The 26032-nt window shown below is 64.8% G+C and overlaps 1 protein-coding gene across 1 annotated transcript in view; it reads left to right on the top strand.

Annotated features, from left to right (window-relative positions):
* Positions 1 to 26032, top strand: part of MEGF6 (multiple EGF like domains 6) — an 89279-nt gene that overhangs the window by 5035 nt on the left and 58212 nt on the right. Inside the window, exons 3-5 of the mRNA XM_047791424.1 lie at positions 3885 to 4019; positions 9070 to 9179; positions 16472 to 16576. Of these exons, the coding sequence (XP_047647380.1) occupies positions 3885 to 4019; positions 9070 to 9179; positions 16472 to 16576 (350 nt within the window). The remainder of the gene's footprint in view (positions 1 to 3884; positions 4020 to 9069; positions 9180 to 16471; positions 16577 to 26032) is intronic.

Here is a 26032-nt window from a genome sequence, read left to right as displayed (position 1 = left end):
GGGCCCATGTCCCGACTCTCTCTGACTCCTGGATGTGGGTCTTTGCTGCGATCTCAGTGAGTTTAGTTTTTCCGAGGAAAGCTGTGATCTCAGAAGGGATTATTGTGGTGGCTTTTGGCTGCTCATCCGGCTGGCTTTTCACATGGTTTGCTCAGGACTTGCAGAGGCCCAAGCCCCTGGGGAAGCCCAGGGTGCTGGTCAGACGGACAGCGGATCAGATGATGGTGACCAGATGATGGTGACCGAGGGCTCTGCTCTTAAGTGGGTGCTTCCGTCCCGTTGCCCTTGGGGAGCCCACTGGTCGCACTTCCCTGGCCCTGGGGAGTGAGCTGTTCTGTGAGGTCTGCTTGCTCACCTCGAGCTCTGGGAGGCCACTAGCCAGCCTGGGGAAAGCTTTGCGCCCCCAAGCTGCTGGTGGAGGTGGGTCTTCCCGGGGTCTCCCCCCTTTAAGTCCTTCAAGGCCCCACCCACGCCTCCTCTTGGGGATCCTTCCACCCCGCAGGGGGCCTGTGCCCCTCTTTCTCATCAGAGGCACAGCCACTCCATTCTCAGATGTCCCCCTGGGGTTGAGTTCCCTGCCACCTGCATGCACACTCAGTCCTGTCTTGGGCACCTGGCACCTGCCGGGACCTGCAGTGGCCACCTGGGGGGCTGCTGGCTGAAGGAGTGGGGCGCGCTTGGCCACGGGACCCGGGAGAAACCTTTCCACCGGGCCTCCCGCAGCTTGTTCTGAGGAGAAAGGAGGCAGGAGCTGGGGGGCTTCTGGAGGGGCTGGGATTGGCCCTTTGCTCCTCACCTCCCAGAGGGGCATGCGCGGGGCCGGGGGGGGGTGGTTCCCAAGAGCAGCGAGGGTTCCAGAAAGTGCCTTGTCCTGGAAGGCCCGTCCCCTGTGCCACCCTTCCCTTCACAGGCTGGTTGAAAACCTCCGTGGTGGGCCTCTGGGGGGCCGAGAGGGACGTGCCCTAAGGCCACCCTCACCCCCCGCAGACTGGCAGCCCCGAGGGTTTGGGGGCCTGTGTGGACGTGTGGAGTGACGTGGTTCCTGCTGGCCTCCGTGTCCAGATTCCAAACCAGCAAACGCTTATTTACTGCTTACTTCATGTCTCCGACGGGAGCTTCTGCTGCTGAGGAAGGGTGCTGCTCTTTCTCCCCGGGGCCCGGACTGCCTGCTGACCACGCACGGGCTGGTCGAGGCTGCCGTCTGGCTGAGGCAACAGTGTCTGGGGACAGGGAGCTCCCACCCAACTCCGCCCAAGGCTGCATGGTTCGGAGGGGACAACACTCACAGCATGGCTTTTCCTGGGGCTGGGGTCCTCTCTGGGCAGCTCTGTTGGGCAAATGCCTGGTGCCTCAGAGAGGGACAGGCCCTCCAAGCTCATGTCCTGTCTTGCACGGAACTCGTGGACCCACCGGCCCTGAGGGCTGGAGCGGCCCCCATTCGCCGAGGCTGAGGCTGAGGCTTCTCTGGCCATTCGGGAGGTCCCTGCTCACCAGTCAGGGAGCCTGAGAGTGGAAGGGGACTTGCAGCAGTTTGCAGGCAGCCTCTCCTCACCCTTGGGCTTGAGGCTGTGAGGGGTGGAGGGAAGGGACGGGGGGAGAGGACGCCTGTGGCCACCTGCCTCGTGGCGGGCCCTGCATTTGGTGCCGCACCCGTGCCTGGCACTGCAATCAATTGTCCCTTTGTCTGGGGTGGGCACTCAGGTGTCCAGCAGTGACCTGTCCCAGTCACGGCATCTTGGGCCCCCAGGGCTGGACCTGGGCTCATCCCAGCCCAGAGCTCAGAGTGCTTGCTGCTCAAACGGGGCCTGTACAAGCAGACGTGCTGGGGGTGCTTCTCAGCTCCCAGCCCCCCGTCCTGGACGAGGCGGTGCGTGCAGCCCCACAGCTCGGGCTCCCCCATCTTCCCCCCTCACCCAGGGCCCAGGAGGCGCCCACCCTGGAGCGGTGCCTCTCATGGCCGCTGTCGCCCCGGCTCCAGTCGAGGCCCCCAGGCTCCAGGAGCCCTGCTGTGTTCCTCCACCCAGGCCCTGTTCCCTTTGTAGCTGGGGGAGTGCCTTCCTTCACCCCAGATGGGCTACAGGTCCAGCCTCAGGAACAGAGGGGCCTGAAGAGTCACCGTGCCGGCAGGAGCCTTTACTGAGCGCTGCTCTGGCCTCTGCCTCTGCTCTTTGTTCAGTTCTTGCCTTCCCGCCCCCACCCCACTTCCTCCGTCCGTCCCTCCAAATGGAAAAGCCAGCTATGCTTGCTCTCTCGCTCCAGCTCTGCTCACTCACTCGAGGTGCCGGAAACTCTCTTTAATCGCCCGGGTCTGGGGCTCAGGGGCAGTTTGCAGGGAAGTGGAGAGAGCGGTTCAGCCAGAGGGAAGCCTGCTGTCCAGGAGCCAGGCGGCCCTGAGGCCCCGGGGCGGGGACCTCCTCTGGGGCCAGAGTCACGCAGGTGCCTTGGGGGCGGGGACAGGCAGGGAGAGTGACCAGAGCAGAGGGGGGACCGAAGGCTGCTGTGGGGCCTCGCTGTCGTCATGGTGCTGGTCAGCGGAGGATTGAGGGGGGTCGGGACGGGAGGGGGACCCTTCAGGGAGAGGGCACCTCCCCCGACCCCCGGGTTTTCTGCCACTCCCAACCTTCCAATCTCCATGTGGGGCATTTCTCCTCCTGCTGACCCGATGGCCAGACCGCTGCCCTGCCGCTCAGGCAGCCGCCACCCGCGCCCTACCCTGATGAAAGGTCCTGTGGTCTGCGGCATCCCCTCCCCGAGACCCTGACGCTGGCCTCTTGCGGGCTGAGCCAGTCGGCCATAGGAATGGTGGTGACATCCCAGGGGGTATGGGGCCTGTGACCCAGAAAGACGGGGACTTTCTCTGAGCCAGGAATGTGCCAGGTTCCGGATACTCATGATCTCAGGCCAGGAGCCAATGGGACCTGCTGCCCCCTTTATAGATGCTGCAGCAGCAGCTTGGAGAGGGCCAGTGACTTTCTTCAGGCTGCCAAATGGGCCCCAGGCCTGGGGTGTCGGTTCCAGAGCCTGTGTTTGTACCTGCCTTCCGAGTGTGTCACCTCCATCCTCTGACAATGACAGAGCACTCACAGGCTGCCCACGGCACAGGGACTGTTTCAGGCTCAGGCTGGGTCCTGCAGCTGGGGACCTTAGAGGCCATTGGGCCTAAGCCCTCCCTGCGGCCCCCAGCGGGAGGAGAGCTGAGCTTGGGGTTGCTGGGCCCAGGTGGAGGTGAGCATTTGGAGCAGAAAGGATGCAGCACCTGCAGCGGTTCACTTGGGCCTGAGCTCGGTTCGCAAATGGCAGTTTCTCCTGGGCCTGTTCCTGCTGGGCTGGCCACGGCCGCGGCCACAAGCTCACCTGCATGGCTCACGGGAGCCTTTTCTGAGCATGCTCAGTGAGCGCTCTCCACAACCTTCAAGGCTGGTGCTGTGGCTCCTCTCACCTCTTAGGTGAGCCTGAGGTGCAGGGGTGTCCCCTCCCTGTATCTCGTGCTTGTGCCCAGCTCGGGGCACCTCTGAGGCAGGGAGGGCTAGACCGGAGAAATCCAGGGTCAGAGCCACGCGGATGGGAGGTCGAGTGATCATTGTTCCCAGAGACCGGACCCCCCGGCCCTCTGTTCGAGGAGCAGAGGTCTCTGTGTTGTGGGACAATGGTAGGGACCCCCTGTGTGGCGCGGTCCAAGCTACGGGGAGGCTTAGACACAGCCTGGTGCATCCTTTCTTTCCCCCTGGGCACCCATGCCCTTGAGCCCAGGCCTGCTGCAGACATGGGGTGGGCATGGGGCTGAGTGCCCTGCTGTGGAGCCTGGGTGGCTGGACCCCTGAGGGCGAGCCCGCAGGACGGGTTGTGTTGGTGATGGGGCGCTGACCGTCTGTCCTCTGTCCCAGGCCGCACGTGTGTGCAGAGCAGGAGCTGACCCTGGTGGGCCGCCGCCAGCCCTGCGTGCGGGCCTTCAGCCGTGTGGTGCCAGTGTGGAAGCCGGGCTGCGGGCAGCAGGCCTGGTGCATCAGCCACGAGCGCAGGTACGTGCCTGGGTCCCGGTCCCGTGTGGGAGTCGGGGCTCTGCTCGCACCCAGAGCAGCCTTGCCCGCCAAGGGGGGGGAGTGGCCTGGCAGGGGCTCTCCTAGTCTCAGGGCCACCGGCAGGTCCCCACTGAAGCCCCACATCTGAGGTGGAGGCTTCCGACACCGCCCTGAAGGTGTTCCCAGACTGACCGCTCCTGCTCAGCGGCCACCCTCGGCCTTTGTCGGGGGAGGGGGCTTCCAGGGGGAGGAGGGGACACCATGGGGGAGCCAGCGGAGACCCTACGGGAGGGATGCCCGCCACACATGAGGGGAAAGCGGGGTGCCTAGCCTGCCGTGGTCCTGGCTGGAGACGGCTGTGGCCTGACCCCGGGCCGCGGGGAGCCGGTGTTGCTCAAGAGTACATTTCAAAATCAGATGGAGGGAGTGCCCGTGCATACCTTTCCTCTTTTCGCAGACCCAGGGTTGGGACTCTGCCCGATGCCAAAGCTGGGGTGGGGGAGCTCCCGGGGGAGGAGGGGCTTCGTGGTGGGAGGGGGTGGGGCCGGGTCTCTGATGGGCTGGGCCTGGTGTCCAGCCTCTCAGGTCTTCAGGTTCTGACCCTGGGGGGCTGGCCCCCAGGAGCAGGGGCAGCCTTCGTTTTAAAGGATTGTCTGGTTTCCGGGTTGTGTGTGTGCAGAGTGGGGAGAAGGGGCAGTGAGGGTTGGGGGTGGGCTTGGGGCTAAGTGTCAGCCCCCGGCAATTCCCCGCCCCCCGCCCCTGCCCGCGGGGACTCGCCGTGCCTGGAGGGTTTGGGCTGTGGAAGGAGAGCTGTGGACGGGGCTCTGGCGCGAGCAGGGGTGGCAGGACGGTCCCTTGACCACTAGGGTGTCTGTGGGGTGAGGCTGGCTGTGGGGCCGAGAAGAGGGGTGTTCCCTCATTTCCCAGAGCCCTGCATCTTGCAGGCTGCCCTCCTGGCCTCCGGTGCCTGGAGAAGGTGGGCCTGCAGGTGGGGGATCGGGTCCCATCAGCACATCCCACCCCTGGCAGCTTGTGGTGAAAGGATGCTCCTTTGGAAGCAGCCAGAAGCCCTGTCCCCCTGCGGGAGAGGAGGGTGGGCGGTGTGCCAGGAGGCCCTGGGACTGGCCTGGGCAGGGCGGGGGCTCCTCTTCCCAGTGGCGCGTGCAGCCACGGTGGGGGTCTGTGTTCCGGGTCGCGGTCTCCTGGGAGGGCTCAGGAGGGGCTCAGGCTTTCCTCTCCTGGTACCACCCAGCTCAGGAGTCTGGGACCCTCCCTTCCAAACTGCAGTGCTGCCTCAGGGTCCCCAAGGCACAGTTTGGGTCCCTGGCCCTGGCTGGAGCCAGGGTCCCCTTCCTTGGCTGCAGGTGGGCAAGGTCCCCTCACCACCTTGGTGCCCATGGCAGTCAGTGTCCTGCGGGGCCTCCCAGGATTGGTGCCAAGCATGTGAGGGTCCCAGCCTCATTTTCCTTCTGGAGGGCTCCTGGCCCTGTCAGTGCGTCATGTCCCCGCCCACCTGTCTGTGGCTGAGCCCACCGTGCCAGCCGTGGAAGCTTCCCGAAGGCCTCGTGCCCCCGGCCCTCTGGCGGCTGTCGATGCTGTGGCCTGCCCCGAGGGGACCTTTGTTGCTGACTCACTCCTGTTCCTCCTTCAAGGCCCTGCAGAGGCCCTGGCTTCCTTGTGGAGCCCGCCCAGAGCCCCCGCCCTCCCTGTCCCTCTGCCGGTCCAGGTCCAGTCCCCTGGGCCATTCACTCCTCCCAGCTGATCGGAGGCGTGTCTACCATCCTGACCCAAAGTCTTGGAGCTGTGTCTCTGCCCGAGTCCCGGGTGCCTGTGAGCAAGTGGGGCTGGTGAGGCCCCAGCATCCTGCAGGCTCTGGCGGCGCAGGCGCGCTGTGCCCGGCCCCCTCCTGCCTCCATCGCCCATGCCTGCCGCCGACGCTTGGATGGGGAGGCCAGCCGTCCACTCACCCACACCAGCCAGAGGGCCGAGGAGCTGCGGGTGAGGGGCTGCAAGCTCTGCCCCCACCTCCCCCAACCCCTCTAGCCCCCCCATTTCAGGGCCACTCTCTGTCCCCAGGACAGATGGGAGGCCCCTTCCTCTCTTGAGCTCCTGGGGCAGCCAGCACAGGCTCCGGCCCAGGCTGACTCTAGGGTGAGAATCCGTCTGAGCCTCCGTTTCCCCTCCTCACAGCGGGCGAATCAGGCCTGGGTTGCCGCTGGGGGAGGATCAAGTGACATCCATGGACCAGGCCACATGCATGGCTTCTACATGGTGGGCGTGTTTCCCCTGCAGCCACGGTGACTCTGTTTCTATTTTCGGGCTGGTGGGCCTGCTCTGTGGCCCTGGTAGGGTTGTGGGGTGACGCGGGGGCTCTCCTGGCCCAGAACAGGTGAGGTTGTGACGATGCCTGAGAAGCTGGATGAGGGCGTCCAGGGGTCTTGCTGCCAGTCTCTCCCCAGCTGGCATCTGCCCAGCACAGTGGCCAGCATGGGCTGCCCGAGGGTGGGGGGCAGGAAGGAAGGAGGGGGGAGTAGGAGAGGAAGATGTTGGGAGCAGAGGGCCCACGCGGGGCCCTCCCACCAGCCCCTCCGACGTCCCGCCTGGGTTCCGAGGGGGCCGCCCCAGGTGGAGGAGGGGGCACTAGCCCAGTCATGGCCACCCTGGCCCTGCGGGAACCAGCTCCTGTCCGTGGCCGGGCGCGTGTGCCCTGTCCCCTGTGGGGTATCGCATATGAGCTGCAGGGGATGAGGGCTGCAGGCTGACCGGCTGTCTTTGAAGACAAGTGGTCACTAGCTTCAGGGGACACTGGGGAGGGTGGCGGGTGGGCCCAGTGGGCCCCGTCCTCCTGGTGACCGGGGAGAGCAGCACGTAGTCCCGGGCGAGGTAAATATTTACGAGGACGGGCCCAGACATTGTCCGCCGCTGTGGTCGGTCTCCCTCCAGGCAAGTGGTTTCATGTCCTGCCAAGGTGGCATTTTGCAGTCCCCTCTCCTCCCAGTTGCGCGTCCGCAGTGCACACGCATGCGCTCATGCTTCAGGAAGTGGCCCTGGTGTGTGACAGGGACCCAGGTCCCCTCCAGCAACTGCTGCTGCAGACCTCAGCCCAGCCCTCCTGCGGCCGCCCAGGGCCTCAAGGGCCCTTGACCCAACCGCCGCTGGCCAGGCCCCGGGCCACCAGTCCTACCGACAGCTGCGGGCTGGGCTGCTGTGCCTGCAGCCGCAGGGGCTTGGGGCCACCCCTCCTCCCCTTCTGTTATTCCTGTCCCTCTGCGTCCCTCCTGCCCCCAGCATCCCCATGACCAGGCCTGTGCTGAGCATAGTCCTGTGTGCGTTTGCTGTTGCTGCTGTAACAGATGTTGACACACGGGCCGCTTAGGACAACAGGGCTTCGCTCTCTCCCAGCCTGGAGGCTGGAGGCTGGAGGCTGGAGGCTGAGATCCAGGTGCGGGCAGGGGCTTCCTTGTGGAGACCCCGAGGCAGCGCCAGGCCTCCCCCTGCCCCCACTGTCCTTGGTGGTCCACAGCTGTGGCTGTCCATCCCCTGACCTCTGCCTCTGGGTGGCCTCTCCCTGTCTGCGTCCATGGCTCCCTCTTATAAGGTCACCAGTCACTGATCGGGGGCCACTAACCCAGTATGAATGACCTCATTCCTGAACAACCTTGACCGCATCTGCCAAGAGCCTGTTCCCGAGTGAGGCCGTGTTCGCAGGTCTGGGGCGGGCGCGGTTTGGGGGACGCTGCCCGGCCAGCGTGAGCAGTGAGAGACCGGGGGTCAGTTAGCCATCCCCCTCCCTGACCATCACCAGACGGGGTGGAGGGGGTGGGGGAGGCTCCCGGGGAGGGCTGGCAGGGGTGTCGGGCGGATCCTTGGGCTCTCGTAACCATCCCCTTGAAGAAGCAGAGACAGGGCTCTCTTTTCTGGAAGGGCTGCAGGAGCCCTGGGGTCGGGATGCAGCTGGACAAGGAGTGGGGGTGGGCGCAGCCTGATGGGACTGGTAGGACCGAGGACCCTGCACCCGCCACCCGGGCTTCTACTCCAGGTTCATGGCTGCGGGCGACCAGGTTCATGGTCGCTAACCGCTCCACCAAGACTGCCCAGACTGGGGGCTGGTGATGCCAGGAAAGGCTGGGGCTGGATAGGCAGAGGGTGACCCTGCGTGGCGGGACTTCCAGGCGCGTTGAGGTGCAGGTGGCATGGGGGGGGAAGTCTTGGATTTGGGGAGGGGACAGACAGGAGGCCCTTTCCCCTTTGGGTGAGGCTGGTCTCTCTCTGGCATGGGCACCACCTTCCTGGAGCTACTCCCTGTGCCAGGCCCCACACAGCTGGCTGCCTGCTTCCAGCTCCCAGGCGGGGCTCTACCTCCCTCTGCTCAGCCTTGGTGAGGCCACACCTGTCCCATCAGAACCAGAATCAGCCTTGGACCCAGACCACTCCAGGTCACCCTCCTCCAGGAAGCCCTCCTGCCTGCTCCCTTCTGACCTTACTGTCAAGTGCTGTGCACACCCAGGCCATCTTGCTACTGCCACAGATGCTTCCCCCGTCAGCCTGTCTCCCCCCCCCTCCCCAACTCACCCCTGCAGCCCTCCCTGGGGGAAGGGGGCCCCTCCTCGTGGATGCTCAGGACGGGCCTGCTGCCTGCCTCCTTGGGACATTGGCGGGCTAAGAGCCTTCCCAGGGCTAGGCACCTTGGCCTACGAGGCTCCTTCTTGCCCCCAGGCTGGACACTCTGAGTCTGACCCCAGAGCCTTGCGGACTGGCCTGGGGAGGAGAGCCGTGTGCAGGGCTGATGCCCGTCCTGCTACCAACTCAGAGCTGGGATCCCTGCGGGGCTGGAGAGGGGACGGGTGGTGTGTTCCCAGTTGCTGGTGGCTGTGCCCCCTCCCCCCACCCTCACGGTGAGGCTCCTCCTCCCTCCCCGCCCTGTGAAATGGGGATGGAGGCTGGAGGGTCAGTCTGGGGACCAGGTGCCTTGAGAGCTGAGCGCCGTCGGTGGAAATGCCTCGAGCCTGGTCCCTTGACGCGGTCACGCTCTCATCTCCTTCTCTGCTAGAACCGTCTACTACTCAGGCTACCGCCAGGTGTACGCCGTGGAGGCCCAGACCGTGTTCAGGTGCTGCCCGGGGTGGAGCCAGCAGCCCGGGGACCAGGGCTGCCTCTCCCGTGAGTACCCCCCCCACCCTCCCGTCTGGTGTGTTGATGCTGCTTGATGCTCCCGGGCTGCTGCCCTTGGCGAAAACTTCTCACAGCTTGGGGCTGCTCCCCAGCCAGTCTGCTCACCAGGGGCTGTTTATTTTTTTATTTGTTTACTTTTTTGCCTTTTCTAGGGCCGCTCCCGAGGCACATGGAGATTCCCAGGCTAGGGGTCTAATCGGAGCTGTAGCAGCTGGCCTACACCACAGCCACAGCAACGTGGGATCCAAGACGCATCTGCGACCTACACCACAGCTCACACAATGCCGGATCCTTAACCCACTGAGCAAGGCCAGATATCAAACCCACAACCTCATGGTTCCTAGTCGGATTCGTTAACCACTGCACCACGACAGGAACTCTGCCAGGGGCTGTTTAAACAATGGAGGAGAAGGGACTGCGGGCCCTCCAGTGTGATGCTGGTGGGGGGAGCCTCGGAAAGAGAGGGTTGGTGCTGGTGGGGGTGCTGAGCCGAGGGCGGGGGTGCCTGCCTCTGTTGATGCCGGGGAGGGGTCTGGGGGCCATGTGTGGTTGTTGGTTGACTCAGACACCCTGCACTTGGTCTGGGGCCAGTGTTGTGGAACAGAACCCCTCGCCTGCCTGCCTGGCGTGCCCACAGCCCCTGCTCTCTGGGTCCTTCTCTTCGTTCCTGCTCCATCTAGCCTCTTGCTGGCACCTGGGCCTCAGTCTCCCCATCTGCTGAATGGCGCGTCAACTGTTGCCTCCTTCAAAGAGGGAGGTTCTGATGGACGCGAGCGGGAGGGAGGGCAGCCCCCAGCGTGGGCACAGGCCACGGGCAGGTGGCGGCAGCCTCTGTTCCAGACAGAGACTGGGGCTCCGAGGGTGGGGCTGGAATCGGGTTCGACCCTAGCAGCCAGTTGAAGCCTTTGCTTTGTAAAAGGAACGGGGGACGGCTTGGAGTCCATCTACGGGGGGTTTGGGAAGGGTTCCTGGCCTGTGGGCATGGGCACAGCTGGGTGTGGGCACACGTGGGCATGGGCACAGGTGGGCCTGCAGGCCAAGCTGGGCAGGAGGAGGCAGCCCCCCCGCCACCCACCCGGAGGTCACCTTCCTGACCAGCGCAGTCAGTGTGTTACGTGACAGTGAGAGGTGGGGGTGGCTGCACGGGGGGCGTGGGGGGGAGCTGGGGTCACAGCTCCCACCTCTGGGGTAGCTGCAGGTGAGCTGTCCTGTGACTGGGATGTGACTGGACCTCAGGGGTCTTGTCCCAGCCTGTCCTCTGGCCCGGGGGCGCCGATAAACGGGCCACAGACGTTGAAAGGGGGAAAGCAGAGGATGTGGCAATGGGATGTTTGTCCAGGAGCGGAAATGAGTAACTCTCCCCAGGAAGGGGGTGGCGGAGAGGACGAGGACGTGCCCTGGAGGGATGACTCCGGCCAGCGGGCCCGGGGCGGGGCGCGGCCAATCCCGATGGCTGCCCTTCTCTGCGATCAGAGCACTGAGTCACGTGGAGAGCAAGTGGGGTCCAGGCCTGCGTCCCCCCGGGGTTATGGTGGACAGCAAGGCCCCTCCTGCCCCGGGGGAGGGGACAGGGCAGGTCCAGGTGTGCGGGGCAGTGTCCCCACGATTACCATCCTCGTCGCACCCATGGACTGCGGTCTGGTGACCCTTGGTGTCACCTCTGCCTTGGAGTGGCCTTCCCAGAGTTTGCGGTGGGAGAGCAGGAGGGCCAAGGACCGGCCAGAGACCCCCCGGGGGAGACGAGTCCCAGGGCATGGGAGACCAGCGTGGGGGCAGGGCCACAGCACCGGGCCCGATAGTCCCCTCCTGGGCTGGCAGGCCTGTCCTCTGGTTCTGCTTGGGCCTGAACCGGGACAGTCCCGGGGCTCTGCCCCCGCCTGGCTGGCCAGCAGGAGCGGGGATCGGCTGCAGGGCTCAGCAGTCGGGGCCCGAACCAGACCAGGACCGCAGAACTGGCCCTGGGGTTTCTCATCACGGGAAGGGGTCTTGGCTGGGACCCTCCCCAGGCAGCCCGGTCCTTGCAGCTGAGGGAAATGGGGGGGCCTCGCTGCTGGGCCAGGCCCTGGGGGTCTGGGTTGTCATATCCGCTGGGAGACACAGGACATGGTTCCCATGTGTATCCTGAACTTGAGGCTTTGGCTTTCTTGGTTGTTTGTTTTTAAAAATTCACTTTTAGGGCAGGATTGACTTATTTATGTACCTGGCTTTTATCTGTTTGTTTTCATTAGCTGGACAAGCCCTGTGATCTGGCCTCTGGGGACACTCACTTGTCCCCCCAGAGTCTGGGTCATCAGCATGTGAAGGGGAAGGGGTAGGGTTCGCACAGGGCAGGTGTGAGCCTGGGACCCTGCCCCCAGGGGCGGCCAGGGTGCCAGCCCCGGCCCAATGCTTCCTTCATTCCTGCTTTCACTCTTTCACTTGTTCGTTTTTTGTTCAGCTGACCCCGAGCGCTGGGGATTCTTGGGGGCAGTGGGGGGGCACTACCTGCCTGTGGGGCGCTCAGGTCTGTCGGGAGGCTGGGGGTCAGCAGATGCTGAAGTGACACCCAGGTGAGGAGGGTGTGACCAGGAGCCCAGAGCCAAGGGGTGTTGATGTGAGGACGGCCAGGCCAGGCCAGGCCAGCCAGGTGGGGCTGGGGTGTGCGGGGAGCTGGCTGGAGCCCAAGCAGATGGAAGAGGGGGGCAGCGGGGGAGAGAATTGGGCGGCCAGGGGTCCTTCTGCTGCTGCCTCCGCCGAGCCCCTGGGGTCACTCTGCCTGTCTCCATTCAGCTGGTTTCCCAGCTCCTGAGGAACCAGAACCTTCCGGAAGCTGGCTCCGACTCCTTTGTGCATTCGCACCCGGGGCTCTTGCAGGTAAACTGGAACAGGTGCAGGTTGCATCAGGCACCTGTGTTGGGGCGGGGGTCTCAGGTCCCAACAGGTGCTGGAGCCCCTAGCCCCTGGAGACTCCTGCCTCTGGTGGTCGGGTGAGAGTCTGGGTGGCCACCTTGGGCCCCCTCCCAGCAGCGTGCCAACGGGCGACAGGCCTGCAGACCGGCTCAGCGTCCTCCGAGATCCCGAACCATGGGAGAGCATGGTGACCAGGCGAGGGGCAGAGGGCCCCCGGGTCTGCCCCCGGCTTCGCCTCCGCCCTCCCTGTTTCTCACCCTCTGACCCTCTCCTCATGTCCCCCCGTCCTCCCAGCCGTCCCCAGCACCCTCCCCCCTCCCCAGGCCAGGCTCTCTGCAGCCAGGGGCCAGGCTGGGCAGGGCCCTTGAACGCCACCCCCCTGGTCCTGCCCCTGCCCCTCTCCACTGGCTGTGGTGAAATGTCACTTGGATGTGACCTGGGGCAATGTGGGGCCCCTGCGGTGGATGGAGGAATGAGGAGAATGCGGAACACCTGTGCAGGAAGCTGGTGGGGTGTTGGGACTCCCCGAGACTCATGCGGCAGCCTGTATGGCCGGGAGGTGACCGAAAAGAAAGGGCGCTGGCTAGGTGGGGGCCTGATGACCGGGGCCTCCCTTGATGACACCGGTGCCCCCCGGGGAAGCTGGGCTCCGGCCCCTTCTGCTCTTGGGCTGCCCGTCCTCCTGCTCAGTGGCTTTATGACTCTATGTCCGGCCCAGTCAGGTGGCAGGTTTTGCCTGGACCTTCTTGATGTTTCAGCCGTACTCACCCTGGGTCTGGCTCCCTGTTATCAGAGCGGGGGTCCTGCAAGCACAGATGAGGTGCCTGGATGGAGCGGATCAAACCCCAGGCCCCGAGAGGGAATGGGTGCTGGCAAGACCGTCTCAGACTCTGTGTGGGCTGGGCTCAGTCTATCTGAGGCTGCAGGATGGAGAGACGGCTCGAGGAGGGGCGGGGGGCTGCACCAGCTCCATGGGATGCGAAGGGCCCTGGGAAAGGGATGCTGTGGTCCAGAGTTGGGGGAGGGGGCTGGCTGCACCAGCTCCCTGGGATGTGAAGAACTCTGGGAAAGGGATGCTGTGGTCCAGGAAGCTCTGTAAAGCACAGTTAAGTAGGTTCTGTTTTTGCAGGACTTCTCAGAGCCTTTATTATGCTGATGTGCACTGCAGGTTCCTCACACTGACTGTGCAGTGTTTTCCTTTCTTTCAAAGGGAAGAAAGAAAAACCAAAAAGTCGAAATGATAAAGCACGTGGGGATGGTATGGAGACCACCCATTTGGACCCACGCCTGTGAAGGGCCGATGGGGTGCCTGGCACTGTGCTTGGGCGTGGGGTGGGGTGTGAGCAGAGGCTGGCCTGTCCCGTTCCCGTGGAAGTCGCGTCCTGCGGCAGAGGGAGAGGAGGGGAGGACCGAGTCCGTGCCGTGAGTGGGACGCGCTGCAGAGCATGAGGCGGGAGGGGCTGCTGGCTTAGGTGGGGTCCCGGAGGCCTCTCCGTTCAGGGCGTCGTGGGGCCTGTGTGACCTGAGTGGTGGGCCTTGCTGGGACGGGAACCCCAGAGCAGAAGAAAGGGGAGGTTTGGGGCCATGCGGACTGGGAAGGGCAGAGCCGTGGTCCCCACCCAGGAGCCCAGGCCGCTGGTCGCTTTCCTGGATCTGGGTACCATGTGCCTGCAGCCTCGGCACCTAGCACAGAGCCCTGGGGTGAGGCCCGGGCTTGGTGCCCCTGCGTCCTGCTCGGCCGGTCTCCTCCGAGGTCCGGTGACACTGGGCCGGGCTGGCGGGGATGTGGGGGAAGGAGCGGCAGGACCCTTGGGGAGCATCGCCCCCGTGTCCCTGCCTCTGCCCTTCACTTTTCCGTTCTGACTCCCGGCAGCCCCCACATCCTGCATGGGAATTTGCAGAGCTGGCCTCCTGGCTCTCCTGCCCACGGCATGGCCACGAATGCCCCCGAGGTTGCTGGGGGAGGGGCACAGTCACATCCAGACTTGCCTGGCCCCGTGCCCATGCATACTTGTGCACCCGGACTGCCGCCCATCCAGATGAGCTGATCACACACAGCCTCACACACACACGTGTGCACAGGCTCACACTCCCATGGGTATGCAGACACCCCCACGTGTGCCCTCACTGGGGCTACGATGCAGTGGGGGGCACAGGGGATGGGACGTAGAAGTGCCACTGTCACCTGGAACCTGGAGCAATGGAGTGAGTGCCCGGTGGAGCTGGGTCCAGGCCTGACCCTTCTGGAAGGTTCTGGGTGCATGGTCCCCTCCCTGCTGACTACCTGCGGGAAGGTGGGCATGGTGGGGCCGGGAAGAAGGCTGCCCTGCCCACTCTGCTCTGCAGGGGTCCTGCAGCCCAGGATGGGCCTGGAGGGGCAGTGGGCTTCTGCAGTCGTCATCAGGGTCCGTGGCCTCTTGGCCTCCTGCTTCTCTATTGACCAGACACGGTCTCCCGGAGTCGGTGTGGCCTGAGTGTGCCCAGAGCTGCCTCCATGCAGGGGCTCTGCAGCTGGGCCTGACTCTGGGCAGAGGGAGTCTCCCCCTCCATCTCCTGGGACCCACCTGTGGGTGCTGGGAGCCAGCCTGGGGTGCGCGGAGCATCTGTGCCCAGTGTGGAGCTGATGAGACTCCGGCAGCGACGGTCCTGTGGGGAAGTTGGGAGGGGCTGTGGGATCCGGGCCTCTGGCCCTCAGCCAGTGCTGGGTGGAAGGTGAGCAGGTTTTGGGGGCGGGAACAGGGTCAGGGGGATGAGGCAGGAGGGCTGAGGGCCCGCTCTGTCCCCTGACTCCCAGGGAAGTGGCCTCCCTCCCTTAGCCACTGCTGGCCTGGGGTGGCACCATGGTTCCCATGCCCGCCTGAACTGGCAGCCCTTATCAGTGCTGGGGTGGAGCTCAGGAAGCACTGCCCGTGGGCCGCCCTGGCCATCAAGACGGGCACCACCCGTGAGAACCAGACATAGAGCAGAGCCAGCCCGCCCTGCGGGGTCTCTGGGCACCTTGGAGAGGTGCCTGGGAACTTGCTCCAAGAAGCACATGGGGTGACCTTGGTGTGTGTTCATAGCCTGTGGGTGGGTGGCTTGGCAGGCTGGACAAAGGAGGCAGCTTGGGTCCGAGAGGGGACCTGACGATGCAGAGGGCTGGGGCCCACCTGCGGGGAGAGGAGGATGCAGGCAGGGTGCAGCCGCTGGGGCCCCTGGGCTGGGCATTAACATGGGCTGGAGGCTCCTGGAAGGCAGGTCCCCACCTGGCACCTGCTCCCCGCTAGGGGGCCGGCCTGTCTTGGTGGTTTGGGGCTGGAGGGCTTCCCGATGAGGCAAACCTCCTTAAGATGTGAAACATAAACACAGCCAGCTTCTCTTTCTCCACAAAATTGCACGAGTCAACAGGTCTCTGGCATCAGCAGTTGGAAGCCTGGTGCATGGTCTGGGTTGGTCCTGCGCCCGGACTGACCTGCGCCTGTTCCAGGGTCACCACGTGCTTCCTCCCTGCCCCCCTGCGGCACCTGCTCAGTCCCCAGCCCCCCACTCCCACCGAATTTCCAGAACATCCTCGGTGTGTGAATGAGCATCAGCTGGGCCCCTTGCACGGTGGCCTGAGGGGATGGATCCTTTCAAGACGGGGACAGTGGCCTGGCTTCCTGTGAAGAACCCACATCTCCCCCTGGCCCCGGGTTCCTGACTCTAGGCGCTAAGTCGGAAAGTCCTGGGCCTGGTCCTTCTTCACTGGCTGTGTGACCTGGGGCCACCTACTACCCATCTCTGAGCGCCCGTTTCCTCATCAGACACAGCACCCAGTCCAGGGGGCTGCTGGGACCAGGTACCTGGCCAGCACCCCTCTCCTCAGGCTCTCCCACCCTCTGAGCCTCTTTCCCTGCTCCTGGCAGGAAGGCCATCAGTGACACAGAAGCTGGCCGAAGCCCTGGGTCACACTGGGCTCTGGACATGCAGGCCACTGTTCAGAGCAGCCACTCACCCAGCGAGCACCCTTGCAGCCTAAAGACTCAGGGCCTGGTGTTTGGGGTCAGGGGGATGGGGCGCTGCCCACCTTCCCTGGCCTTGCCCTCCCCCAGGGGGTGCTGTGAGGGTGGCGGCTGCAGGATTAGTGCTGAAGCCCCCAGGACGCATGCAGCTCAGCCTGGGGTGGGGACCTCGCTGGGACGGGCTGGACTGGACCTGCCCTTCCCACCCCGGGCCCCTGCCTCCACTCTGGCCTGGTGCTGGGAGAGGGTGCTCAGGAGCCCTAGGGCCCACGGGCAGTGGGTTCAGGAGTAAAAGCCTGAGGCCTCACCTTTTAGGGAGACTCTACAGGGGTATCCAGGGACTTTGTGCCCTGGAGGTGGGCTGGGGGTGCCCCTGGCCCTGCCCCTCCTCACCCACCTCTCCCTCCACAGCTGAATGCAGCTCCAGCCTCTGCTTTAACGGCGGCCGCTGCGTGCCCGACCCTGCCCAGCCGTGCCACTGTCCCCGAGGCTTCCAGGGTCCTCGCTGTCAGCACGGTGAGTGGAGCCCCTGGCCCTGCAGAGGGGTCTTCGTCGTTTGGGGGTCTCCCCACTCCCTGCAGCCCAGCTGAGGTTGTTGGGAGGAGGAGTCCACCCTGAGACCCCCTTTCTCAGCAGGGTCTGCACCTTGTCATCTCAGAGCCTGCCCTGTCCAATAGCACCCTCTGGGGGGGCCGGGGGGAGCCGGGTGGGGATGGGCCGGGGTCCTGGACCGAGGGGAAGTAGCCTGTCCCATGGGTCTCCGAGCTGCAGGGCCACCCTGCCAGAGGCTCCCGTGTCGTCCACGTTGAAAGTTTGGGGATGTCGGGGGTCCCACCCGAGGAGACCTCACACACCTGCAGACAGAAGCCTGACACACTGACCATCCGGCTTCAGACCCATCGTGTGCGGGCGCTGGGGTGCGGATGGGCTTGAAGCATGGGCTGCGGATGGTGATAGGAATTTTATAAAGAAAAGTGCGGACAGGAGTTCCCGTTGTGGCTCAGCAGTAACGAACCTGACTAGTATCCATGAGGACGTGGGTTCGATCCCTGGCCTTGCTTGGTGGATTAAGGATCCAGTGTTGCCGTGAGCTGTGGTGTAGGTCACAGACACGGCTCGGATCCTGTGTCGCTGTGGCTGTGGTGTCAGCTAGCAGCTATGGCTCCGATTGGAGCCCTGGCCTGGGACCCTCCATGTGCCTTGGGTGCAGCCCTAAAAAGAAAAAGAAGGTGCAGACAAATGTGTGAGAAGTTATCAGAGCTCGCGGACGGGCCTCCTCCTCATTTATTCGCATGAGGGGAAGGCATGGGTTTTCCCCCGTGTGAGCTTTCTCTGCTTTGACCTGAGTTCCTTCTCCCGGCGCGTGTAGCTCGCGGGGTCCTGCTGGAACTGGGCACAGGGCCGTGGCCGCCGTTGAAATGCAACACTCTGGGCGGTTTCTGGTGCTTTGAACTTGCCTCTGGTCTGGCGCGGGGGCCTCTCCCAGGTGGACGTCGGGACGGACATCCTGCAAGATCTGCTTTAAGGTCCGATGCCCGCAGGCAGCTGGAGGAAAACCAGGGAATTGTGGCGAATTGAGGTCCCCGATTGTGGAGGGGACCCCAGCCCTCCTGCTCGTCCCTGGCTTTCGCATGCATGCCCCCCGCCCCAGAGTGTGGCTGAGCGCAGGGGGCCGGGAAGGGCCGGGTCCCAGGGTTCTGAGCTGGGCGCTGGCACTCAGGGTGCCGATGGTGTTGGGAAGTGTATGGCGCCTCTGACCGCTCATCGAAGCCTCCTGTGATCCAGAAGGTTCTGTGCTTCCTGGGCTCTGGGCCATAGAGTGAAGACGCCAGGTGCTAGCGGTCCTGGCCCCTGCCCGGTACCATCCAGGCTCCAAGTCTCAGCCAGGTCTCCTCGCAGCTTTAGATCCCAGCCCCTCTGTGGGCTGGACAGAGGTGACCCCAGCTAGGTCGACGCAGGCTGGGGCCCAGGCTGAGATGCAGGGTCTGGCTGCCAGGCTTTGCCCCTTCTCAGGGGTCTGTAATGATGGCCGTGGGTGGGTGCGAGAAAGACTGGACTTCACTCTGGCTCAGAAATACTGGGCTATGAAGTTCCCATTGGGGCTCGGCAGAAACAAACCTGAGTAGTATCCTTGAAGACGCAGGTTCGATCCCTGGCCTCGCTCAGTGGGTTAAGGACCTGGCGTTGCCGTGATCTGCGGTGTAGGTCGCAGATCTGGCTCAGATTCTGCATTGCTGTGGCTCTGGTGTAGCTGGCAGCTGCAGCTCCCATTTGACCCCTAGCCTGGGAACCTCCATATGCCGCAGATGTGGCCCTAAAAAAAAAAAAAAAGAGAGAAGTACTGGGCTGTGTGGGCAGGGGTGGGAGGGACTTCCTGCTCTGGGTCCCTGCGGCCCTGGGAGGGCGGCGAGGAGGTGACTGCAGGGTGGCCTGTCCTTGGTCTCGTCCTCTTGGGAGAAGCCAGGACACCTGCCCCCTCAGGGCCAGCCTCGCTCTTGTCCCCACCTCCTATGTCTTGCTCTTGGCCACCAGCCCCCTACTTGGCCTATTCCAGGCGCCCAGCTCCGAGCTCCCCTGGCAGGTGCTCCCTTTGTACTGAGAAGACCCCTCTCTCCATGAGACCCCAACACTTAGCCTCCTGGGTCCCAAGGGTTCGAGGGCGTGCAGGGGTAGGGTGGGAGGGTAGGGCATCCAGCCGGAGGGGGCCTAGGGCAGTACCAGCTTGTGGGCTCAGAGACCCACACTCGCTGCTCCTCATGGGGTGGGGGCTGTGACCCCAGGCTCAGGCTTACCAGCCTCTTAGGGCCTGGCATCCAGGCTTGGCTTTCTTCCAGGGCAGCCCTGCTCCTCACTCACTGTGGGGACGGCCTCTCGGGGTGGCAGCTCCTGCCTGTCCCTTGCCGCATGTCACCCCCAAATCCTCACCTCATCTGCTTTGTGGAAGAGGAAACCAGGGTGGACAGAGAGGCCGGGTGGCTGCTGACCACTCAGCAGAGCTGGGGCTGGAAGCGTGGCCTGGCCCCGTGAGCACCTGGAAGCTTCCGGGCGCGCCTTCGCTGGCGTGGTGCCAGGCCATGGTTGGGGTGGGGGAGGTGGAGCCCTGCTGAGCGTCTGTCCCCGGGAACAGGGCCCATGACCAGCCTGTGGCCCTTCAGGGTTGGGGGCCTTCTGGCAGAAGGGGCCTTCAGGGGGCATGGACAGAGCTGGAGGGCGCTGCTGAGCCTCTTCTTAGGGCCCTGGCTCCTGGATAAAGGCCTGCCGTGAGGGCAGGTGTGCAGGGCTGGTGTGAGGTCTGGGTGTGTAGAACTGGTGTGCATGGCTGGGTGTGCAGGGCTGGTGTGAGGGCTGTGTCCCCTGCAGGGAGAGCCCGTGCCCCTTCCAGTCCCTGCATGCTGGGCTTGGAGCCGACAGACCTGAGAGCCAGCAGAGTCGGGCGTATGTAACTCACCCCCCAAGTGTAATTGATTCCAGTTTTGTAAATAAAAGCCATATTTTCCTGGTTCCCCCAAATTCTTTCATTTGAACAAAAGAGTGGGGGAGGGAGGAAGGAACTCACAGGATTGATTTGACAGGGTCCTTCAGAAGAGCCCCTCCCCCACCCGGCTCTTCCTCCCCCCACCCCCAACCCCTGTCCCCCCCCACCCCGCCCCCTGCCACCTCCTGGGGGTGGGGTGGATGGGGTGGGGGAGGGGGCTGGATCCTGGGCACTTCCTCCCAGCAGAGCCCCTACCCACCCGGGTCATGGTCCAGTGGCATCTGTGGGCCTCAGGGGACGCCCCAGCTCCCGGTTCTGACAGGTGGGGATAAAGCATGGGGGGCACTTTGTGCAGGTCACAGAGGCAGGTGAGGTGCAGAGCACCCTGGTGGATGGAAAATGGGGGGATGGCGTGGCCACCTTCTCCCCAAAAGCCTGGCCTGCTGGGCATGAGGACGTAGCGGATGTGGCCTGGCGGGGGTTGTCCCTTGTTCCCGGTGTCCTGGCAGGCACAGTGTGCGAGCTTCTGTGGGGTACAGCTCCCACGCAGCCTCTCTCTGGGTGGCCTGGGCTCGGGACACCCCAGGACCGCTGGCCTCCCTGCTGATCCTGGACACCCTACCCTTGGGGGGTTCCGAGGCTCCTGGCACAGCCTCCGCCCCATCAAATGGACCAGGAACAGTTTGCAGCATCTGAAGATATGGCTCCATCCTCCCTCTGACCAGAGCCCAGCAGGTGCTTCCTGGAATGAGCGAGCACAGCCGGGACCAGTGCTTTGCGTGGCCGCCTGGCCCTGGGTCTTGGGAAAAACAGGCCAGCATCGTGCTTGGGAAAATGCAACATCTTAACCTACCTCCCTTTTGTGTCATCCGTGGTGACAGTGCCCGCTGGTTATTTCTCCTGACCTGGACTCTGAGGTCCGAGGCCTGGGTCGCCTCTGGGTACGTCGTGGTCCAAGAAGCTTTGGCCCTGGTTCCATCTGGGCCTCTGTCTCCTCAGCCTGTAAAATGGGCAGGCTGGGCCCACCTCTCAGGCAGTTGTGGGACTCGCTCTCGGGTCCACTGAGCTCTCAGGGCACCGGTGTGACGCCCAGCGGAGGGCCGAGGGGTCCGGAGGCCTTCCAGGAGGAGGTGGGCCAGTGGGCTGAGGACGCAGGTGGGTCGGGTGGGAGAAAGACAGGGGCAGAGGAACAGAGGGAGGCAACCTGGCCCTGAGGGGCTGGCGGGGAGGTTCCCCTGGATTCCAAGGGGCCTCAATAGCCCCTCAGAGCTGGCCGGCGTGACTTGGAGTGACCTGAAACCGGGAGGGCTGCCCTGGGGACCCAGTGTGGACTGTGCCCCCCTACACCGCCCTGCTCTGCAAGGGGAGCCAGTGGTAGTCCTGCCTGGAGCCTCCACGCCCCCTGGAAGCAGGGAGTTGGTGGGTGGGGGCCCGGGAATGGGCAGGAGGGCTGTGGGAGCGGTGGGGGCCCTGGGTTCTGCCAGTAAGCAGGCGGCTGCCCCCGAGGGTGTGGGGGCTAGAGGCAGGCCCGGGCCCTGGGGTCCTGGCCGTGGCTCAAGGGTGACTTTGTTTCTAAACGGGGATAATTGATGAATGGAGAGGAAGCAGCCCTCCCACCCCTGGGTCTGAGGGTGGGAGTCTGACCCCTGGCCGGCAGTCCAGACACTGCTGAGCTCCCGGGCACTGGCTGTGGCCAGGCCTCCTCTCCCTGAGGGGGGTGCAGAGCCAACGCCCCGTCAGGCCCCTTGCTGGGCCCTGCCCCAGCCTGGTGGGTGATGTGGCCTTTGGCTCCTCTGCACACACTCAATTTAGCTGCACTAAGGCCTCCTTTGAGGACAGTTCCCGCAATCTCCAGAAGCCTCTGCAGGGGCTGGCGCTGGGCCTGTGGGGCCTCCTCGGCCTGGAGCGGGGGGCTGTCTCTGCCTGGTGGGGGCGCTGCTGGGCTGAGTGGAGGAGATGGGTGGCCTGACCCTTTGGCCTGGCCTTGGGGTCACGTCTCTCCAGGGCAGTGGGACTGCAGAGGGCAGGACAGCCTGGGGACCCCTCTCCCCCTGCACGCCGGCTCCCAGAGCCTTCAAAGCGGCTGACTTGGGGAGGGGGGTTCGTGTGGGCTCCTTGAATTGGTTAACCACCAGGTTTGCCCCCCCCACCCACAAAGGGCCTCTGTCTTTCAGGGCAACTGTGTCTTCCAGGCCTGCTCCGTGCACAATGGGGCTGGGCCCCTCCCAGGGCTGGCTTCTGAGACCGGGTGGTCTTCTAATGACATAATTACAGCAGGATCCCCCTGTAGCGACAGGCCCTCCGGGGAGTGGGGGTCTGTGAATTCCCCCACCTGCCTCCATGCCTCCAGGCTGGGCTTTTGGTGAGGGGGCCTCTCAAGTGCCGCTGTCCCCGCGGGGCCGCTGTCCCGGCAGGATGCAGGCTGGGTCTGCGCAGGAGGACAGGCCTCGGAGCCTCCCTGGGGCTGCCCAGGCCACAGCCCTGCTCGTCCTCCTGGGTGGTCTCCTGAAAGGACCCTGTGAATGTGCCGTCTGCCCCCCGACCCCCCGCCTTGGTCATGCTGCCCTGACCACACCCCAGGAAGCCGTCCCAGACTCTTCCAGTGAAGTGCCCTTCTCTGGGCTGCACGGGCAGTCCTGGGCATGTCCTGGGTGCATCCTGGGTGGGCTGGGTGCTTGTCCCATTTTACAGATGAGGCCCCTGAGTCCTGGCTCTTGCGGAGTTGCTGAGGTCCATGGTGCGCTCAGTGCTGGCAGATGGCCTCTGGGTGCACCCGGAGGCCCCCGCTGGGGTGGGTGGGCCTGGATGGTGCCCGGGGGGATCTGTGCAGCCCAGGTGCCCTGCGCAGGTCCCGGATCATCGCCGTGCTGGGACAGGAGCTCCCTGGGTGTGTCTGGGGTAGAGGGCCATGCCCGGGCCTCTGGCTGACCTCTCCTGGCAGCCGCGGGGCTGGTGAAGCCAGGAAGCTGCCCACTCGCCAAGGAGCAGTGGTGCCTGGTTTCCCAGCCCCTGGCCGGCTGTGGTGGGTGGCTGGGCGCTTTCTATTCTGGGCGCAGGCCCGCCTGGCCAGGCTGAGTGGGGCGGGGGTGCCGGCTCTGAGACCTCGCACCCCCTGCACCCTCCCCGGCTCAGGCTTTCTCCGCAGGGGAGAGGAGCAGAGAAGCCCCAGCTGGAGGCCCGGATAAGTGCTCCCAGCCCTGCGTGGTGAGCCGGGCGGGCACCCACACCAGGAGGGGCTGAAGGGCCCGTGTCAGGGTGGGCACGGGGGCAGCAGAGGGGGCTGGGGAGGAGAGTGCCATGTAGGAGGGGTCCCAGGACTTGGGAGGCTCTTGGCCTGGGCACTGGAGAGAGACCCTCACAGTGCAGCTGCTGGGCCCCTGCCCCAGAGTGAGGTGTGGGAGGGAACTCAGCATGAAGCCTTCTGTGCCCTCCTGCCAGCCTCGTGGGGACACACCGTCCTGCTCTGGCGAAAGGGGCTGCCTTCTGAGGCCCCTCGGGGTATCCAGGACCACTGCCAACACCCCCACTGGGGGCCCCTTCTCATCAATAACCTGCTCCTTCCCCCTGGTGCTCACCTCTCACCCCGTAGCGCCCTGGCACCTTAATGAGTCAATACGTGTAGTAGCTGCTGGACTGAGCTGTGGGTTCTGGTTCTGGGGTGCCCGGGGCAATCCTGCGCTCAGGAGCCGTTCAGGGACTGGTTGTGCCCCCATCCCCAGCATTGGATCCTGCTGGGTCTCAGGGCGCTGCCTGGTCCCTGTCCCTGAGCCTGGCAGTGCCCTGAGACCTGGTGGAGTGGGGGGCCTGGGCAGTGGGCCCTGTGAGCTCAGAGCCCCTGGCTGCTTCCTGGCCTCCGGGTCGGGCGTCCCAGCCTGGTGTCTACCCTACCTCTGCACCTGCCTGCTGAGCCCCTGCCATCAGAGCCAGAGCTGTTTGGGGGCAAATGCCAGGGAAGGCTGGCTGCCCATGTTCAGGATTCCTGGGGCCGTGCCTGCCTCCCCGTCCCGGCAGGATAATTAATGAGGTCTGTGAGCGCGGGAGCAACCCGGAATCTGCCCTCGGGTCCTGGCGCTCCGGGCATTCCAGAGCATTCCCGGACCTCTGCGCCCGGGTTGGATTGTGGCCTGGGCGGCATCACCGGAGCCAGGCCGGCTGATTACAGGCTGTTACCAAGCAGGAGGTGGGGGTGGCGGCCCAGGGTGCCGGCTCCGCTGGTCTCCGGCTGGTGCTGGCTGCCAGGTCCCTGCTCTGCTAGGGGACCGGGAGTGGGGGGCGGGGGGCGGGGGGCGGTCCCCTCACCATGCAGGGTCAGGGCCAGAAGAGCCTGGTCAGGCTTCCACGGCAGGGCCTCCGGTGCCTGCCCTGTGGTCAGAGGTCTCAGGAGGGAGAAGTCCACATCCCGTCACCCCTGCGCTGCTGTCCGTTCTGCTCCGCCTCAGGCTCCACAGGGGCCGCCTCGAGGCCAGAAGGGGGCGCAGGCGACCCGCAAGTCCGTGCAGGCTCCTGCTCCCCGCCAGGGGATGCGGCCACGCTGACTTGGGGACCCTCCCCCCTCCCTAGGGAACCACAGTGCATCTTGGGGTGTGCGGATCGTGAGCCCTTGGTCAGGGAAACGAGACAGTTCAGTTCCACGGGTCAGTTTGAAACATTCTGGGACAGCAGAGGCCCCTCTGTTGGAGCTGGAACCCCCTCCTCAGCCCGGGCTCGGTGCCCACTCAGGCAGAGGTGGTACCTTCTGTTCATCCCAGCTTCTGGGGCCCAGCGCTGTCCAGCGTGGCCTGGGCGCTCCGATGGGCTGGCTTTGTGCTTGTGGTCTGTGGACTCCCTCCCAAAGGCTGGCAGTGCCCTTTCTGCTTAGGGGCGGGAAGGGCGCCTTCCGACAGCACACCTGCTTGTCCCCCACGGAAGGCTCAGCTCCTCTCCAGCTGGTGCATCTCCACCGCATCCCTGACAGTCGCCATCGGACACAGAGAGCCTGTGGCCACACGTTCCCTGGACTTATGTTTGTGCTCCGACTGTATCCTGGCAGGTGTGCAGGGCAGACAGTTCTGCAGCTGCTGGCTGGGCCTCGAGGGCCTGGCCTGTATCCCATGGGAGCCTCGAGTCTGCTGGGCCTTTCTGCCATTCCTGGGGACTCTGGCCCTGGCACTGTGGACCTTGGATCTCCCCTGGAGGTCAAAGCAGAGCCAGGCTGTCTTTCTGTTGCTTAGCTGAGCTGCAAGTGCAGGTGTGGGCACAGGGTGGGCTGCAGGCCATGCTGGTCACTCCGCTCACAGTCCTCTGGCCCCTCCATCTCCCATCTCCCAGGAGCACACTCAGAACTGGCTGAGCCTCTGAATTCCCACCTGAGTGGGAAGGTGCCAGGGCCTCTGGCTCTTTCTGTAGCTTGTGTAGCTCAGCCAGCCCCGGGCATGCCTGTTGGATCCACAGACTCAGAACTGTCAGGAGGAGTGCTGAATGCCTTGGGCCTCTAGGATGGAGGGCCTGAACTTGGGCCCCAGCCCATCACTCTCCCCCCTCCCCCTTCCTGGATGGGCTGCAGGGGGAGGGGTCTCTGAGGGCAGTGCTTATGGCTTGAGGGGCCAGCAGGCTGCAGGGTGAGACCCAGGGCTTGGTGGGTAGGGCCAGTGGTCTTGACCACGTCCCTCTGTCCCTGTGGCCAGGGGATGGATGGATGGAAGGAGGGTAGATGGAGGGAGGGGGGGAGGGTGGATGGATGTATGTACGGATGGATGGATGGACCACCTGGGGGTCTGTGACCAGGCTCACTTGCACACCTGCTGACACCCTGTTCTTTTCCTCAGACCCTCTTGTGCAGGCAGCTCCCTAGGGAGCCTGGGAGGTGGCCCAGGCCCCATCAGAGGGGTGGGGTTGGGATTCTGCCAGGAAGATGCCACCTATGTGCCATGGGGCATGGGCCTGGTGGGATGGGAGGTGGGCAGCTGGCCCTGTACACTGGGTAGTGTCCCCGGGGGCTTTACCCCCAGGCAAGGCAGATGTGCCAGCCGTGTGTCCCCTGCCCTTCTCTGTGCTGGACACCGGCCATAGCTGCCCCCCCCCCGAGCTCCCACGGGCTGCAGAGAGGTGTTTCAAGGACAGCCACAGGGCGTGTGGGACCCCAGACCCCTCCTGGAAGGGCCCATCTGCCTTTCCCTCCTGTGCCCTCACGGGGGAAGTGACTGGCGCCCCCTGGTGGCAGCGAGTGGGCAGTGCAGGTGCAGGGAGCTGCCTGGGATTTTTGTCAAGTGTGTTTGCCACTGGGACCCAGCTCCACTTCTGTACATTTCCTCCTCCACCCCCTCCACCAGCCCCGCCAGGGACACCTGGTGTCACCTGTGAGGGCTGCCGAGGCCTGAGGGACACGTGGGTAAGAGAGGATAGGGCCCCAGCCAGGGGTCCTGGGGCACGAATGGGGGAGGAGCAGCCTCGTGCCCTGCCTTGGTTCACTCATCACTCGCTCATCCGCTCCTCGGCCACCCGTCACAGAACCCCACTGT

The sequence above is a fragment of the Phacochoerus africanus genome, chromosome 8, assembly GCF_016906955.1.
Source record: "Phacochoerus africanus isolate WHEZ1 chromosome 8, ROS_Pafr_v1, whole genome shotgun sequence".
NCBI lineage: Eukaryota > Metazoa > Chordata > Mammalia > Artiodactyla > Suidae > Phacochoerus > Phacochoerus africanus.
The sequence above is the reverse complement of the archived record's forward strand: the minus strand, read 5'-3'. Positions and strand labels throughout refer to the sequence as shown.